General features: G+C 47.7%; 1 protein-coding gene across 1 annotated transcript in view; it reads left to right on the top strand.

Moving 5' to 3' along the window:
- The first annotated feature begins 13,501 nt into the window (after nucleotides 1-13,501).
- Nucleotides 13,502-19,640, top strand: part of LOC144675088 (diacylglycerol O-acyltransferase 1-like) — a 108,517-nt gene continuing 102,378 nt past the window's right edge. Inside the window, exon 1 of the mRNA XM_078536117.1 lies at nucleotides 13,502-13,634. Coding sequence (XP_078392243.1) covers nucleotides 13,630-13,634 — 5 coding nt within the window. The 5' untranslated portion in view covers nucleotides 13,502-13,629. The remainder of the gene's footprint in view (nucleotides 13,635-19,640) is intronic.

Raw genomic sequence — 19,640 nt, 5'->3', positions numbered from 1 at the left:
CACCAACATCCCCTCTAATATTTCATTGGTGTACACAGCCTGTTTTGTGGCACCGCTCGGTACATCGACAGGGACCGCTCGGTACATCGACAAGGACCGTGCGCTACATCGACAGGGACCGCTCGGTACATCGACAGGGACCGCTCGGTACATCGACAGGGACTGTGCGGTACATCGCCAGGGGCCGCTCGGTACATCGACAGGGACCGCTCGGTACATCGACAGGGACCGTGCGGTACATCGACAGGGACCGCTCGGTACATCGACAGGGACCGCGCGGTACATCGACAGGGACCGCTCGGTACATCGACAGGGACCGCTCGGTACATCGACAGGGACCGCTCGGTACATCGACAGGGACCGCTCGGTACATCGACAGGGACCGCTCGGTACATCGACAGGGACCGCTCAGTACATCGACAGGGACTGTGCAGTACATCGACAGGGACCGCTCGCTACATCGACAGGAACCGCTCGGTACATCGACAGGGACTGTGCGGTACATCGACAGGGACTGTGCGGTACATCGACAGGGACTGTGCGGTACATCGACAGGGACAGCTCAGTACATCGACAGGAACCGCTCGGCACATCGACAGGGACTGTGCGGTACATCGACAGGGACCGCTCGGTACATCGACAGGGACCGTGCGGTACATCGACAGGGACCGCTCGGTACATCGACAGGGACCGTGTGGTACATCGACAGGGACCGCTCGGTACATCGACAGGGACCGCTCGGTACATCGACAGGGACCGCTCGGTACATCGACAGGGACCGCTCGGTACATCGACAGGGACTGTGCGGTACATCGACAGGGACCGTGCGGTACATCGACAGGGACTTCCCGGATGTGCACAGGTGTATCTTAGAGCAGATATCGGTTGTGCACGGCCTGTTTTATTGCTCTGCGAGGGGTTCCCAAGGTTCCTGCACAGCCACACACCCCACACATCTCAGTGGGAACAAGGCTGTCGACCTCGCTCTCCTTTCAGACACTTTTAAACACCGATCTCGTTTGGCTCAGCTTTTCGTCATCTGTCCTAGGACCTCCTCATGTGTTTCGGTGTTTGATAATGTTTCATAAAGCACCTTGGGGATGTTTTAGCATATATAAAAGCTGGTTTATAAATAGCATTGGCTTTTGTTGGTATCCAGTTTTTCTTCGATGGTGAATCCTCCCTGGAAAGTTTCTCCACATTAAGTCCAAGTTGCTGTGACACTTCTCCCTGAGCGAGACCGAGCTGACCACTGCCAGGGACGATACGGACCAGATAGACGGTCAAAACCCAAATGCTACCTGCAGTCATCTGAGGTGTAATACACCTTTAAGACAAATGTTGCACTGTAAGGTCACATGATGTTGATAGCCAATAGCAGAGCAGCGCGGGCTCCCTCTGTGGTCAGTCGCCTTGAGTTCGAGTCTGAAGAGGAAAGACAGAGTTTGGAGTTGTCAGCTGACAAGTGTCGCTGCTGAGTTCCATGTGTAAATAAACAGAATGTGTTCCTCCTAAGAACTGATCTTCTCTGTCTTGGTACCAGCTCGGTCACCCCGAAACCAGCGAGCAATCGGATCCTTTAGCCCCGAACAACCAGGATCCACTGGATCCCACACCACTACCACCCCCAAGTCAACACTTTACCTTTATAGAGTTGACTCGGGACTGGAATTAAAAGTTTTGTTGACTTCAGGTCTGTACCGTTTAACGAAACCATGGCAAGAGCTGCCATTGCATTCCCACAATCCTGCTCAACATCATCAGCGGGTGAATAATAAATAAATCAGCCTTTCAGGGTCATTCCACCTGAGACACCCCCTCACGATCCCCTCCCAAAAAAAACAGGAGGAATTTGATCAGTTCTGCTCCAGACCACGGGGTGGCGGTGTTGTCAAAGACACCGTGCCCGCTCTCCAGGTCAAAGTCTCGGAATAGTTTCCCTTCCATAACAACAACAACCTGCATCTACATGTCACACACTCAATCCTTGGAAGATGTCTCCGAGCGCTTCACAGCAGCGTAATGATTGTCACTGAATGACATGGTGACATATTCGTCACGTGCTGACCAAACAAGGTCAGTTGTGGGTCAGCGGGTGGCAAAATTGCTGACCGGTCAACCCGTTGGTTTTGGGTTCAAGACCCACCCCAAAGACTGCAGTACGTCAAATAGACTGACCAGTGAAGGACTGAAGGCAAGCTGCACTGTCAGAGGGTCAGTACTGAGGGAGTGCTGCACTGTCAGAGGGTCAGTACTGAGGGAGTGCTGCACTGTCAGAGGGTCAGTACTGAGGGAGTGCTGCACTGTCAGAGGGTCAGTACGGAGGGAGTGCTGCACTGTCAGAGGGTCAGTACTGAGGGAGTGCTGCACTGTCAGAGGGTCAGTACTGAGGGAGTGCTGCACTGTCAGAGGGTCAGTACCGAGGGAGTGCTGCACTGTTAGAGGGTCATTACTGAGGGAGCGCTGCACTGTCAGAGGGTCAGTACTGAGGGAGTGCTGCACTGTCAGAGGGTCAGTACTGAGGGAGTGCTGCACTGTCAGAGGGTCAGTACTGAGGGAGTGCTGCACTGTCAGAGGGTCAGTACTGAGGATCTAATCCAGAGTCTTTCAGCCTTTTCTGCCCTTTCCTAATGTTTCCTGTGTTACAGCACAGGACTACTTGCGTGTCAAACAGAAAAAGCAGCTTGCGATAGACAGGCCTAAGCGATTCCTCAACCAGAGATCAAATCTAAGCTCTGCAGTTCTGCCAAATCCAGTCATGAATGGAGTGGACAATTAAACAACTCACTGGAGCAGGGGGCTACACAAAATCCCCATCCTCAATAATGGGGGAGTTCAGCACATCAGTAGACAAGCCTGAAGCATTTGTTACAATCTTTAACCAGAAGTGCCAAGTGGATGATCCATCTCGGCCTCCTGCGGAGGTCCCCGGCATCACAGATGCCAGTCTTCAGCCAATTCAATTCACTCCACGTGACATCAAGAAATGGCTGAAGGCACTGGATACTGCAAAGGCTATGGGTCCTGACAACATTCCGGCAATAGTACTGAAGACTTGTGCTCCAGAACTTGCCGTGCCCCTAGCCAAGCTGTTTCAGTACAGCTACAACACTGACATCTACCCGGCTATGTGGAAAATAGCCCAGGTATGTCCTGTACACAAAAAGCAGGACAAATCCAACCCGGCCAATTACCGCCCTATCAGTCTACTCTCCATCATCAGTAAAGTGATGGATGGGGTCATGGACAGTGTTATCAAGTGACAATTACTCAGCAATAACCTGCTCACTGACACCCAGTTTGGGTTCTGCCAGGGCCACTCAGCTCCTGACCTCATTACAGCCTTGGTTCAAACATGGACAAAAGAGCTGAACTCCCGAGGTGAGGTGAGAGTGACTGCTCTTGACATCAACTGAGTGTGACATCAAGGAGCCCCAGCAAAACTGGAGTCAATGGGAATTAGGAGGAAAATTCTGCTGGTTGGAGTCATACCTAGTACAAAGGAAGATGGTTGTGGCTGTTGGGGGTCATTCATCTCAGCTCCAGGACATCAGTGCAGGAGTTCCTCAGGGTAGTGTCCTTGGCCCAATTGTCTTCAGCTGCTTCATCAATGAACTTCCTTCCTTCATAAGGTCAGAAGTGGGAATGTTTGCTGATGATTGCACAATGGGCCTGAACTTCCTCGCAGTGGCAATCAGCATCAGATTGCTACTCTGTGCCCAATTTCTTACCTGATTTTCTTTTCCCAACCTGTCTTTGCCTGACCTCCCAACTCAGGCTGGGCGAGATCCAGCCAGTGCACATCTCTGGGGCCCAGCATCGAAGTCCAGCAGTCGAAGAGAAGGAGGCCACAACACTTTGGGGTCCCCTCTGGGGTTGAGGGTGTGGGGGAAGTCCCATGGGGGGTAGGGGGTTGGTCTGTGTCTGTACAATAGTTACCCAGGAGTTAAAAGTGGTTTTAAACCTTCTTCCTTTTTCATCTTCATCTGAAGTTTCCCAGTGCAGGGCAATTACCCAGGAGAAGTTTGCGCTTCTGGGCAATTGCCATGCAAACCTTCTGAAGGTGTTTCCCCCAATACGACACTGGGAAATTACGGCTAAATGTTTGGCACGATTCGTAACTCCTCAGATACTGAAGCAGTCCATGTCCAAATGCAGCAAGACCTGGACAATATCCAGGCTTTGGCTGACAAGTGGCAAGTAACATTCACGACACACAAGTGACAGGCTGTGACCATCTTTAACAAGAGAGAATCCAACCATCTCGTCTTGACATTCAATGGCATTACCATCACTAAATCCCCCACTATCGACATCATGGGAGTTACCATTGACCAGAAACTGAACTGGACTAGCCAAACAAATACTGTGGCTACAAGAGCAGGTCAGAGGCTAGGAATCCTGCGATGAGTAACCCACCTCCTGACTCCCCAAAGCCTGTCCACCATCTACAAGGCACAAGTCAGGTGTGTGATGGAATACTCCCCACTTGCCTGGATGAGTGCAGCTCCCACAACACTCAAGAAGCTCAACACCATCCAGGACAAAGCAGCCCACTGGATTGGCACCCTTACCACTCCTTCAGCATTCACTCCCTCCATCACAGACGCACAGTGGCAGCAGTGTGTACCACTTACAAGATGCACTGCAGCAACTCACCAAGGTTCCTTCGACAGCGCCTTCCAAACCCACGACCCCTGCCACCGAGAAGGACAAAGGCAGCGGATGCAGGGAACACCACCAACTGCAAGTTCCCCTCCAAGTCCAACACCATCCTGACTTGGAAATACATCACCATTCTTTCACTGCCGCTGGGAACTCCCTCCCTAACAGCACTGAGTGTTCCTACGCCACATGGACTGCAGCACTGAACAGCAATACGTGCTGACCTTGCCAGCATCGCCCACAATCTGGGAAAGAGCGAGGCTGCATTTCAAAAGTACCTCGTTGGCTCTAAAGAGCACTGGACCTGAAAGACACTATAGAAGTTTGGCTGTTCTCTCCGTCAGGATTTTCGTATCTCTCTTTTGCCTCGTTCACCTTCATTGCTTTCCATTTCTCTCCTGGTGTTTGACAAGGTGTTTACTAAAACCCGCTTTCACAGCCAGATTTCCTTTCTCAGTGACATCTTTTGGTTATCTCCACCTATCACTGGCCCTCTATCCAGCTCTACCTGTCCCAACCCCCACCCCCCCCCCAAACCAGCTTATATTTCACCCCTTTTCTATTTTTCCTCGGTTCTGTTGAAGAGTCACACGGACTCGAAACGTTAACTGTGTTCCTCTCCGCCGATGCTGTCAGACCTGCTGAGTTTTTCCAGGTGTTTTTGTTTTTGCTATAGAAATGCAAGTCTTTTCTCACGGGTGGACATAAAAGATCCGGTGGCACTATTTGGAGGGGAGGGGAGTTATTCCAGGTAAACCTGTCTGAGCTGCTGAGCATCTCCAGCACTTTCTGTGTCCATTACAGGAATACAAACTCCTTTATTATTACTATTTCTGTTTTTAACTCCTTTCATTAACCAGAGACAGGGGAATTAGGAATATAATTATCAGTAAGACAATATAACACAAATGACAAACCAATTTAAATATAATAAGCAGGTGTTTTTATTACATTGTTAAGTCAAAAATTGATCTGCACCAACTTGACCCACCCAAGGCTGGAGACAAATCCATTCAAACCCCCCACGTGTCTCGACTGGAATTGAACTACATTTCCCAAGGGGCAGTTCGGCGGCTCCGCGCATGCGCACATGTGTTGGCCGCCTCGGGATCTGATTGGGTCGGTCCGTGACTGGTCGCTGGCCCGGAAGTGGGGGTCAGGTGGCCCGCGAGCACGAGTCGCGAGCGCAAGGCGGGAAAAAGCGGTCGCCACGCGTGGGGAGGAGGAGCTGCTGCGCCCCCCGTGTCGCTGGAGCAACAGGAGAGACTCCGGCCCCGCCTACAAGGGGGGAGACTCCGCCCCCCCCCGCCCGTCCGTCACGTCCAGCGCCCCGCCCCCTCCACACACGGACGGCACCGCCCCCTCCGCTCGCTCTGCTGCCCCCGCCCCCCCACCACCCGGAGCCGTCCGCCTCTCACCGGCACCGGCACCATGAGCGGAGTGGCGGCCGCTCCCGCGCGGCGGCGCGGACACGGGCACGGGCACGGGCACGGTACCGGGAGCGGGTCCGGGAGCGGGAGCGGATCGGCGGGGATGACCAGAGCGTCTCGGTCCCTGAGTCACAAGGACCTGAACAAACTCCAGGAGGCGGAGCTGAGCGAGAGGAACTGGCTCAGGTAAACCCGTCAAACTACCGGTAATTCTGCCTGTATCACCCTGTCCGGTAAATCACCCTGTGCACCGGGTCTGACTGTATCACACTGTCCGGTAAATCACCCCGTACACCGGGTCTGCCTGTATCACCCTGTCCGGTAAATCACCCCGTACACCGGGTCTGACTGTATCACCCTGTCCGGTAAATCACCCTGTGCACCGGGTCTGCCTGTATCACCCTGTCCGGTAAATCACCCCGTACACCGGGTCTGACTGTATCACAGTGTCCGGTAAATCACCCCGTACACCGGGTCTGCCTGTATCACAGTGTCCGGTAAATCACCCCGTACACCGGGTCTGCCTGTATCACCCTGTCCGGTAAATCACCCCGTACACCGGGTCTGACTGTATCACAGTGTCCGGTAAATCACCCTGTACACCGGGTCTGCCTGTATCACCCTGTCCGGTAAATCACCCCGTACACCGGGTCTGACTGTATCACAGTGTCCGGTAAATCACCCCGTACACCGGGTCTGACTGTATCACACTGTCCGGTAAATCACCCTGTGCACCGGGTCTGCCTGTACCACCCTGTCCGGTAATTCACCCTGTGCACCGGGTCTGCCTGTATCACCCTGTCCGGTAATTCACCCCCACACCGGGTCTGCCTGTATCACACTGTCCGGTAATTCACCCTGTGCACCGGGTCTGCCTGTATCACACTGTCCGGTAAATCACCCCGTACACCGGGTCTGACTGTATCACCCTGTCCGGTAAATCACCCCGTACACCGGGTCTGCCTGTATCACACTGTCCGGTAATTCACCCTGTACACCGGGTCTGCCTGTATCACCCTGTCCGGTAATTCACCCTGTGCACCGGGTCTGCCTGTATCACACTGTCCGGTAAATCACCCTGTACACCGGGTCTGACTGTACCACCCTGTCCGGTAAATCACCCTGTACACCGGGTCTGCCTGTATCACACTGTCCGGTAAATCACCCTGTACACCGGGTCTGTCTGTATCACCCTGTCCGGTAATTCACCCTGTACACCGGGTCTGCCTGTATCACACTGTCCGGTAAATCACCCTGTACACCGGGTCTGCCTGTATCACCCTGTCCAGTAATTCACCCTGTACACCGGGTCTGCCTGTATCACCCTGTCCGGTAATTCACCCTGTACACCGGGTCTGCCTGTATCACACTGTCCGGTAAATCACCCTGTACACCGGGTCTGCCTGTATCACACTGTCCGGTAATTCACCCTGTACACCGGGTCTGCCTGTATCACACTGTCCGGTAATTCACCCTGTGCACCGGGTCTGACTGTATCACACTGTCCAGTAATTCACCCTGTGCACCGGGTCTGACTGTATCACACTGTCCGGTAATTCACCCTGTACACCGGGTCTGCCTGTATCACCCTGTCCGGTAATTCACCCTGTACACCGGGTCTGCCTGTATCACACTGTCCGGTAATTCACCCCCGCACCGGGTCTGCCTGTATCACACTGTCCGGTAATTCACCCTGTGCACCGGGTCTGACTGTATCACACTGTCCGGTAATTCACCCTGTACACCGGGTCTGCCTGTATCACACTGTCCGGTAATTCACCCTGTGCACCGGGTCTGACTGTATCACACTGTCCGGTAATTCACCCTGTACACCGGGTCTGCCTGTATCACCCTGTCCGGTAATTCACCCTGTACACCGGGTCTGCCTGTATCACACTGTCCGGTAATTCACCCTGTGCACCAGGTCTGACTGTATCACACTGTCCGGTAATTCACCCTGTACACCGGGTCTGCCTGTATCACCCTGTCCGGTAATTCACCCTGTGCACCGGGTCTGCCTGTATCACACTGTCCGGTAATTCACCCCCACACCGGGTCTGCCTGTATCACACTGTCCGGTAATTCACCCTGTGCACCGGGTCTGACTGTATCACACTGTCCGGTAATTCACCCTGTACACCGGGTCTGCCTGTATCACACTGTCCGGTAATTCACCCTGTACACCGGGTCTGCCTGTATCACACTGTCCGGTAATTCACCCTGTACACCGGGTCTGCCTGTATCCCTGTCTGGTAATTCACCCTGTACACCGGGTCTGCCTGTATCCCTGTCTGGTAATTCACCCTGTACACCGGGTCTGCCTGTATCCCTGTCTGGTAATTCACCCTGTACACCGGGTCTGCCTGTATCACACTGTCCGGTAATTCACCCTGTACACCGGGTCTGCCTGTATCCCTGTCTGGTAATTCACCCTGTACACCGGGTCTGCCTGTATCACACTGTCCGGTAATTCACCCTGTACACCGGGTCTGCCTGTATCCCACTGTCCAGTAAATCACCCTGAACACGGGGTCTGCCTGTAACACTGTCCGGTAAATCACCCTGAACACGGTGTCTGCCTGTAACACTGTCTGGTAAATCACCCTGAACACGGTGTCTGCCTGTAACACTGTCCGGTAAATCACCCTGAACACGGTGTCTGCCTGTAAAGCTATCCGGTAAATCACCCTGAACACTGTGTCTGCCTGTATCACTGTCCGGTAAATCACCCTGAACACTGTGTCTGCCTGTAACACTGTCCGGTATATCACCCTGAACACGGTGTCTGCCTGTAAAGCTATCTGGTAAATCACCCTGAACACGGTGTCTGCCTGTAACACTGTCCGGTAAATCACCCCGAACACCGTGTCTGCATGTATCACTGTCCGGTAAATCACCCTGAACACAGAGTCTGCCTGTGTCACTGTCCGGTAAATCACCCTGAACACTAGGTCTGCCTGTATCACACTGTCCGTTAAATCACCCTGAACACGGGGTCTTCCTGTATCACTGTCCGGTAAATCACCTGAACATGGGGTCTGCCTGTATCACTGTCCGGTAAATCACCCTGAACGCCGTGTCTGCCTGTATCACTGTCCGGTAAATCACCCTGAACACGGGGTCTGCCTGTATCACTGTCCGGTAAGTCACCCTGAACACCGTGTCTGCCTGTATCACTGTCCGGTAAATCACCCTAAACACCGTGTCTGCCTGTATCACTGTCCGGTAAATCAGCCTGAACACGGGGTCTGCCTGTATCACTGTCCGGTAAATCACCCTAAACATAAGAACTAGGAGCAGGAGTAGCAATAAAGCCCCTCGAGCCTGCCCCGCCATTCAATACGATCATGGCTGATCTCATTTCGGCCTCAACTCTAATTTCCCACCCTCTCCCCATAACCTTTCAACCCGTTACTAATTAAAAATCTGTCTAACTCCTCCTTAAATTTATTCAGCGTCCCGGCATCCACTGTACTCTGAGGTAGTGAATTCCACAGAACCACGACCCTTTGAGAAAAGTAATTCCTCCTCATCTCTGATTTAAATCTACCACCCCTTAGCCTAAAACTCTGGCCTCTCATTCTAGAATGCCCCACAAGGGGAAGCATCCGCTCCACGTCTACTTTGTCTATTCCCTTTAGCATCTTATATACCTCAATTAGATCTCCTCTCATCCTTCTAAACTCTAGGGAGTATAGGCCTAAACTGCTCAATCTCGCCTCATAAGACAAGCCCCGCATCTCTGGAATCAATCTAGTGAACCTGCTCTGAACCGCCTCCAGTGCAACTACATCCTTCCTCAAGTAAGGGGACCAAAACTGTGCACAGTGCTCCAGGTGCGGTCTCACCAATGCCTTGTACAGTTGCAACAACACATCCCTATTTTTATACTCTATTCCTTTAGCAATAAATGCCAAAATTCCATTTGCCTTCCTTATTACCTGCTGTACCTGCAGACTAGCATTCAGCGATTCATGCACGAGGACACCCAGATCCCTCTGCACTGAAGAATTCTGAAGTTTCTCTCCATTTAAATAATAAGTCGCCTTTTTATTCTTTCGACCAAAATGGATAACCTCACACATATACACATTAAACTCCATCTGCCAAATTTTCGCCCATTCACCTAACCTGTCCATATCCATTTGTAAATTTCTTATTTCTTCATTGCATAAGATTGTAAGTAAATCACGCTGAACACGGTACCTGTCTCTATCACTGTCAGTAAATCACCCCAGACACGGTATCTATCTCTATCACTGTGTCACCCTAAACGCGGTCTCTGTATTACTGTTGGTAAATAATCCAAATGCGGTGTCTATCTGTATCACTGTCAATAAATCACCCTAAGCACGGAGTCTATCTGTATCATTGTCCGGTAAATCGTCCAAATGCGGTGTCTATCTATATCACTGTCAATAAATCACCCAAAACATGGTATCTATCTGTACCACTGTCTGTAAATCACCCTAAACAAAGTGTCTGTCTGTATCACTGTCCGGTAATTAACCCTGAACATGGTGTCTATCTGTATCACTGTCCGGTAAATAACCCTGAACATGGTGTCTATCTGTATCACTGTCCGGTAAATAACCCAAAACATGGTGTCTATTTGTATCACTGTCCGGTAAATAACCCTGAACATGGTGTCTATCTGTATCACTGTCCGGTAAATAACCCAAAACATGGTGTCTATTTGTATCACTGTCCGGTAAATCACCCTAAACACGGTGTCTATCTGTATCACTGTCTGGTAATTAACCCTAAACATGGTGTCTAGCTGTATCACTGTCCGGTAAATAACCCTGAACATGGTGTCTATCTGTATCACTGTCCGGTAAATCAGCCTAATCACGGTGTTTATCTGTATCACTGTCCGGTAAATCACCCTAAACACGGTGTCTATCTGTATCACTGTCCGGTAAATAAGCCTGAACATGGTGTCTATCTGTATCACTGTCTGGTCAATCACCCTAAACACGGTGTCTATCTGTATCACTGTCCGGTCAATCACCCTAAACACGGTGTCTATCTGTATCACTGTCCAGTCAATCACCCTAAACATGGTGTTTATCTGTATCACTGTCAATAAATCACCCTAATCACGGGGTCTATCTGTATCACTGTCCAGTAATTAACCCTAAACACGGTGTCTATCTGTATCACTGTCCAGTAATTAACCCTAAACACGGTGCCTATCTGTATCACTGTCAATAAATCACCCTAAACACGGTGTCTATCTGTATCACTGTCCGGTAAATCACCCTAAACACGGTGTCTATCTGTATCACTGTCCGGTCAATCACCCTAAACATGGTGTCTATCTGTATCACTGTCCGGTCAATCACCCTAAACATGGTGTTTATCTGTATCACTGTCCGGTAAATCACCCTAAACACGGTGTCTATCTGTATCACTGTCCGGTAATTAACCCTAAACACGGTGTCTATCTGTATCACTGTCCGGTAAATCACCCTAAACATGGTGTCTATCTGTATCACTGTCCGGTAAATAACCCTGAACATGGTGTCTATCTGTATCACTGTCCGGTAAATAACCCTAAACACGGTGTCTATCTGTATCACTGTCCGGTCAATCACCCTAAACATGGTGTCTATCTGTATCACTGTCCGGTAATTAACCCTAAACACGGTGTCTATCTGTATCACTGTCCGGTAATTAACCCTAAACACGGTGTCTATCTGTATCACTGTCCGGTAAATCACCCTAAACACGGTGTCTATCTGTATCACTGTCCGGTAATTAACCCTAAACACGGTGTCTATCTGTATCACTGTCCGGTCAATCACCCTAAACATGGTGTCTATCTGTATCACTGTCCGGTAAATCACCCTAAACATGGTGTCTATCTGTATCACTGTCCGGTCAATCACCCTAAACATGGTGTCTATCTGTATCACTGTCCGGTAATTAACCCTAAACATGGTGTCTATCTGTATCACTGTCCAGTAATTAACCCTGAACACGGTGTCTATCTGTATCACTGTCCGGTAAATCACCCTAAACACGGTGTCTATCTGTATCACTGTCCGGTAAATCACCCTAAACATGGTGTCTATCTGTATCACTGTCCGGTAAATCAGCCTAAACACGGTGTCTACCTGTATCACTGTCCGGTAAATCACCCTAAACACGGTGTCTATCTGTATCACTGTCCGGTAAATCACCCTAATCACAGTGTCTATCTGTATCACTGTCTGGTAAATCACACTAAACACGGTGTCTATCTGTATCACTGTCCGGTAAAAAACCCTAAACACGGTGTCTATCTGTATCACTGTCCGGTAAAAAACCCTAAACACGGTGTCTATCTGTATCACTGTCCGGTAAATCATCCAAATGCGGTGTTTACCTGTATCACTGTCCGGTAAATCACCCTAAACATGGTGTCTATCTGTATCACTGTCCGAAATTAACCCTAAACACGGTGTCTATCTGTATCACTGTCCGGTAATTAACCCTGAACACGGTGCCTATCTGTATCGCTGTCCGGTAATTAACCCTAAACGCGGTGTCTATCTGTATCACTGTCCGGTAATTAACCCTAAACACATTGTTCTTCTGCATCACCGTCCAGTAATTAACCCTGAACACGGGGTCTATCTGTATCACTGTCCGGTAAATTACCCTGAACACCATGTCTGTCTGTATTACCGTCCGGTAAATTGCCCTAAACACAGTGTCTATCTGCATTGTTCTCGGTAAATCACCCTAAACACAGCGTCTATCTATCACTGTCCGGTAAATTGCCCTAAACACGGTGTCTATCTGTATCACTGTCCGGTAATTAACCCTAAACACGGTGTTCTTCTCTATCACCGTCTACTAATTAACCCCCGAACACGGGGTCTATCTGTATCACTGTCCGGTAAATAACCCTGAACACCGTGTCTGTTTGTATCACCGGTCCGGTAAATTGCCCTAAACACGGTGTCTATCTGCATCGTTCTCGGTAAATCGCCCTAAACACAGTGTCTATCTGTATCATTTCCCGATAAATCGCTCTAAAGCATAAGACATGGTGTCTATCTGTATCACTGTCCGGTAAATCACCCTAATCACGGTGTTTATCTGCATCATTGCCGGTAAATCACCCTAATCACGGTGTCTATCTGTATCTTTGCCGGTAAATCCCCCTAAATACGGATGTCTATCAGTATCACTGTCTGGTAATCAGCTTTAACATGGTGCCCCTTTCTGCTGTCTGGCAAAACACTCCAAACTTGGTTTATGTACTATTGAGAAAGCAAAGGCAAAATAATTGCATTCATTTGCAATCTGACAAATATTGTGCCATTCTAGGGACATGTGGTTATAGGAGCATGTAAGTGTGTATCTACCACAATGGAAAACTAATGTATGTGTTTGTACACTGTAGAGCAGGTACAAATTGGCGAGGAAAAGAAAAGCAGAGTATATAACCATGGCCAGCTCAGATGAAAACTGCTCACACTTTGAAAGGAAGGTGCTCAACCCAGTGAGAGATGATGAAACTTAGCAAGTTTGATGGAGGATGTGGTAAGAGAGAAAACAGATTGCAGCATAAATATCAGTTACTGAAGACAAACACAAATAGTAAGGGTTGAGCAAGATCAGGTAATACTGGCCCAGCAGAATGACCATTTGTCTAGGTCAAGCAGTGTGGGGGAGGAGAAGCTGCTCAGAAGGCCCCAAGAGCCCTCATAATTCATGAGAAGGGCCCTGGCGAGGAGAAATTTGGGAATGGAAGAAATTCTGATGAGCGCAATTCTCCACTGCTCGCATGAGCGGCCCTGAGAGAGAGAGCAGGGTGAAAGTGATGCAGGCAGGCTGAACATAGTAAGTCCTGTTGACCAGTTTGTGCGGGGAAATCCCAAGGTCCTGTTAGTAAACTTGAAGGTTTGGAGCCTAAGCTGCAGTCTGGTAATGTTTGGCTTGTGATGGATTTGGCATGTGCCTGTGGGCTGCAGTACTATTCATTATTGTGCAGAGCACACCTGAGCGTCAAAGTTTCCATCCTTACCTTCAATTGTGCAGGAACTTCTTCCGCACTCAGATCCTTTCACACTCTCCAAATGTGATAAATCAGGCTTTTTTTGCCACCTAACTTCAAAATGGGAAAATGCTGTAAAGGTGGATATCAAGATTCCTGTTAGTTCAGTTTCTGAAGCCTATTTCAAGCTGGAATTGTAAAAATCCCTGCCTAGGTGCAGCAAGACATAAATGCCTAAAATTAAATACAACTCAGTTGGCTTGCACCAAGGGCAGTGTCACTCAATTGCAAAAAAAATGAATACGACAAATCGCTAACAGCCAAAGTACCTTTTAACCCAATGAAGGGAGAATTTTCACTACCGATTTCATTTGAAGAGAATTTGACGTTTTGTAACTTTAAGAACATAAGAAATAGGAGCAGGAGTAGGCCATTCGGCCCCTCAAGCCCTGCCCTCTCATTCAATAAGATCATGGCTGATCTGCCCCATGCCTTAGCTCCTCTTTTGTGCCAGCTCCTCATAACCCTCAACTCCCCAATTATTTCAAAAATCTATCTACCTCTTAAATACTTGCAGTGATCTAGACTCCACAACTCTCTGGGTTAGAGAATTCCAGACATTCATTACCCTCAGAGAGAAGAAATTCCTTCGCATCTCAGTTTTAAATGAGTGCCCCCTTATTCTGTAACTATGTCCCCTAATTCGAGATTCCCCCACTAGTGGAAACATCTTTTCAACACCTACCCTGTCAATCCACCTCAGAACCTTGTACATTTCAATAAGGTCACCCCTCATTCGTCTAAACTTCAATGAATAAAGGCCTAACCTGTTTAGCCGTTCTTGATAAGTCAACCCCTTCATCCCAGGAATCAGCCTAGTGAATCTCTTTTGATCCGCCTCCAATGCCAATATATCCTTTCTTAAATACGGGGACCAAAGCTGTACACAGTACTCCAGGTGTGGCCTCACCAAAACCTTGTATAATTGTAACAAGGCTTCCCTATTTTTAAACTCCAACCTCCTAGCAATACAAACCAAGATTCCATTTACCTTCTTAATTACTTGCTGCACCTGCATGCTAACTTTTTGTTTCATGCACAAGAACACCCAGATCCCTCAGTGCTGCACTTTTTTGGAGTCTCTCTCCATTTAAATAATAGTCTGCCTTTTGATTATTCCTACCAAAGTGCATGACCTCACACTTTCCTACATTAAACTCCATCTGCCAAGTTTTTACCCACTCACTCAACCTGTCTATATCCCCTTGTAGATTCCTTATGTCTCCATCACAATATGCCCTCCCATCTACTTTTGTATTATCAGCAAATTTGGTTACATTACATTCTGCCCCCTCCTCCAAGTCATTAATATAGATAGTAAATAATTGAGGCCTCTTTGTGGCACTCCACTAGTTATGTCTTTTCAACCTGAAAAAGACCCATTAATCCCGACTCTCTGTCTTCTGTGTGTTAACCAATCCTCAATCCATGCTATTACATTACCCCCAATACCGTGAGCTCTTATCTTGTGCAATAACCTTTTATGTGGCACCTTATCAAATACCATCTGGAAATCTAAATATACTACATCTACCAGCTCCCCTTTATCAACTCTGCTTGCTATATCCTCAAAGAACTCTAGCAAATTTGTCAAACATGATTTCCCTTTCACAAAACCATGTTGAGTCTGTTTGATTGAGTTAATCTTTTCTAAATGTCCTGCTATTTCTTCCTTAGTAATGGACTCTAGCATTTTCCCAATGACAGATGTTAGACTGACTGGCCTATAGTTTCCTGTCTTTGCCTCCCTCCCTTCTTGAACAGGGGCATCACATTAGCAGTTTTCCAATCCGCTGGGACCCTCCTGGAATCCAGTGAGTTCTGGAATATTTCAACCAATGCCTCCACTATCTCTGCAGCCACTTCCTTTAAAACCCTGGGATGCAGGCCATCAGGTCCTGGCGACTTGTCTGCCTTTAGTCCCATTAGTTTGTCAAATACTTGATACAGACAGTTACAAGATCTTTCCTCCCATTAGCTCCTTTCTTATCTGATATCTTTGGAATTTTTAAAGTGTCCTCCACCGTGAAGACCGATGCAAAACATTGGTTTAAATTATCTGCTACTTCCCTGTTCCCCATTATCAATTCTTCAGTTGCATTCTCCAAGGGACCCACGCTGACTTTAGCCACTCTCTTTCCTTTTATATACCTGTAGAAGCTCTTGCTGTTTGTTTTTATATTTCTTGCCAATTTACTTTCATTAGCTTTATTAGCTTTTTAGTCTCCGCTGCTGGTTCCTAAAAAATTCCCGATCCTCTGGCCTATCACTAGCTTTCGTCACTTTGTATGCCTTAGTTTTTGATTGGATACTCTCCTTGGCCGTTAACTACAGGTGGTTTACCCTTCTCATTGAGTCCTTCTTTTTGACTGGGATAAATTTTTGCTGAGTGTTATGAAATATCTGCTTAAATGTCTGCCACTGCTCATCCACTGACCTTTTCCCTTAGTCTATTTTCCCAGCTCGCTTTAGACAACTCTTTCTTCGTACCTCTGTAATTGCCCTTATTTAAGCTGAGGACACTGGTTTGAGACTCAACTTGCTCGCTGTCAAACTGAATTTGAAATTCTACCACGTTGTGATTGCTACCCCCTAGAGGATCCTTAACTACGAGATCTCTTATTAATCCCACCTCATTGCACATTACTAGATCTAAAATAGCCTGTTCCCAGGTAAGTTCTACAACATATTGCCCTAAGAAACAATCCCTAATGCACTCTACAAATTCGTCTTCCATGTTACCCCTGCCAATCTGATTTGTCCAGTCAATGTGCAGATTAAAATCACCCATGACAATTGTAGCAGCCTTCTTGCATGCCTCCCATTATTTCCCAATTTATACTTTGTCCTACAGTGAGGCAACTCTTCGGGGGCCTATAGATGACTCCCACCCATGACTTCTTCCTCTTGCTATATCTTATTTCTACCCAAACTGATTCCACATTACGATCTATTGAACCGATTATCACTACTCACCACTGCACTGATATCTTCCTTTAGTAACAAAGCTACCCCATCTCTTTTTCCATTTTGCCTACTTTTCCAGAATGTCGAATACCCTTGAATATTGAGTTCTCAGTCTTGGTCACCCTCAAACCACATCTCTGTAATAGCTATCAAGTCATATTCATTCATTTCTATTTGTGCCGTCAACTCACCAATCTTGTTACAAATGCTGCGTGCATTCAGATAGGGAGCCTTAAGCTTTGACTTTTTACCATTATTAATCATTCTGGTTCTAATTTCTGCTGCACTCTTCTGCTTATATTTTCTGCCCTTTCCTGTCACACTTTGATTATCATTCGCCTCTTCATTACCCTGCACCTCTGCTCTCTTGTTTCATTTTGATTTTTTAAACTTCCCTTCAATTCCCTCCCACCCCCGCCACTGATTAGTTTAAATCCCTATCTACAACCCTAGTTATACGATTCACCAGGACACTGGTCCCAGCATGGTTCAAATGAAGCCCGTCCCAACAGAACAGCTCTCTCCTTCCCCAGTACTGGTGCCAGTGCCCCATGAATCAGAACCCATTTCTCCCACACCAATTTTTGAGCCAGGCATTTACCCCTCTAATTTTATATCCTACACCAATTTGCACGTGGCTCAGGTAGTAATCCGGAGATTATTACCTTTATGGTTCTGCTTTTTAATTTGGCCCTGAGCTGCTCGTAGTCCCTCAGCAGAACTGGGCTCTGAAATGGCCAGGGAAACCACTCAGTTCAAGGGCAGTTAAGGATGTGCAACAAAAATGCTGGCCTTGTCAGCAACTCCCACATCTTATGAAAGATTCAAGAAAAAAAAAATCCACAGCTCAAAGGTACAGGAGGAACTGTATCTTTCAACGTAAGTCTAAGGTGGATTGTTTTTTTTTTGGCCAAAATGCAGGGACTGCAAAGATACATATCTCAGTTCGTTTTGACCATATTGATATATTTCAGGTCAATGTACCAACATGTGTTGAGAAAGAGAATGATTACTTGTCATTATTTATGCTGTTCATCCAGCCTTGAAGCAAAGTTTTGTTCAATGCTAGTTAACTAATGCGTGTGTGACTCCGTTACAAGTACTTTGATTTGTAATAAGTAGGTGGTGGGTTCAGGCCATACTCCTGGATTTGAGCACAATCTCAGCCAGCACTTCCGTGTCCTGCTGATTGTGTTGTAGGCAGGTACTGCCTTTTGGAGATGTTAAGAAGGCCCATTCTGCATGCTCAGGTGGATGTCAAAGATTCCATGGTGCTATCTAAGGAAGAGCAATAAGTTCACTGGTGTTGGCCAACGTGCCCCACTACCAAGAGAAGTCTTAATTCCACAGGTGGTCCTGAGCGCATTACCTTTTTGGAAGTTGTCTTGCAGTTCCCAATATCCACTTGTGTGATGACATAACGCAGGGAAGTAACTGTAAAAGCCCTCCCTTGTCACCTGAAGCCGATATCTATGTTTACTCTTTCAATCTTTCTGAGAGGATGCTCAAGATAGATCGCTCAATGTTGGTGTCTCAGGGAATCGAGGGATATGGGGAACGGGTGGGAAAGTGGAGTTGAAACGCAAGATCAGCCATGATTGTATTGAATGGTGGAACAAGCTCAAGGGGCAGGGCAGGGCAGACTACCCTGTTCGTATCTCTTGTGTAGAAAAATATGACAACTTTGCAGCTGTGACGTTCTGGAAATCTGAATCTCTTTCTGGAATTACCTTGCCGGAAACCCTATTTTACTCTGGAGAGACACTTGAAAACTAAAGTAGTAAAAAGGTATGCAGGCGAAAGTGGGAAATTGGGATTGAAAAGAAAATTTAAGAGCTTTGAAAATCTTGTGTCGCACCTGCAGGGACCAAAACTGGCACCATATCAGGGCGCAGTGCAAAGAGGGCACTGCATAGTTTTATCAAGGCATCCCAAGTTATACTGCACTGATCCAGCAATATAACTTAGCATTCCACTCACTCTCTGTATTGGTTCCCCAGAGGGATTCAACATGTTCAGTGGTAAATCTGCAATGATATCCTATATCCTTTCTCACTGCACTTTTAACTATTTCCACAGTATGAGAATATACCGATGACACATGTATTTTGCCTGCTCCGATTTTCCGCTTTCACATTATGTAACTTCTCTGTTATTAGCTGCCTGCTTCCTCCAACTCAACTGTTCTTCGTATTTTAATGTTAACCACAAGGCACAATGATCTGAATGGCCTCCTTCTGCACAATTCTATATAATTGCTTGGCTAACATAATATCTAAGCAGGTTCCATTTGCCAAATGGTTTAACCCAATTTGCAAGAATGATATGTTACCTGGGTTGCATTTATTTACTAAATATTAGAAATATTTGTTCAATTATTGCGCATCCATTGTTCTGTTAGAACCATAGAAAAGCTACAGCGCAGAAAGAGGCCATTCAGCCCATCGTGTCTGCACCAGCCAAGAAAGAGGAAAAGAAAAGAAACTAGCCACCCATTTTAATCCCACTTTCCAGCATCTGGTCCA

Source organism: Cetorhinus maximus, chromosome 3, assembly GCF_964194155.1.
Source record: "Cetorhinus maximus chromosome 3, sCetMax3.hap1.1, whole genome shotgun sequence".
NCBI lineage: Eukaryota > Metazoa > Chordata > Chondrichthyes > Lamniformes > Cetorhinidae > Cetorhinus > Cetorhinus maximus.
This window is presented reverse-complemented; position numbering and strand designations above follow the sequence as displayed.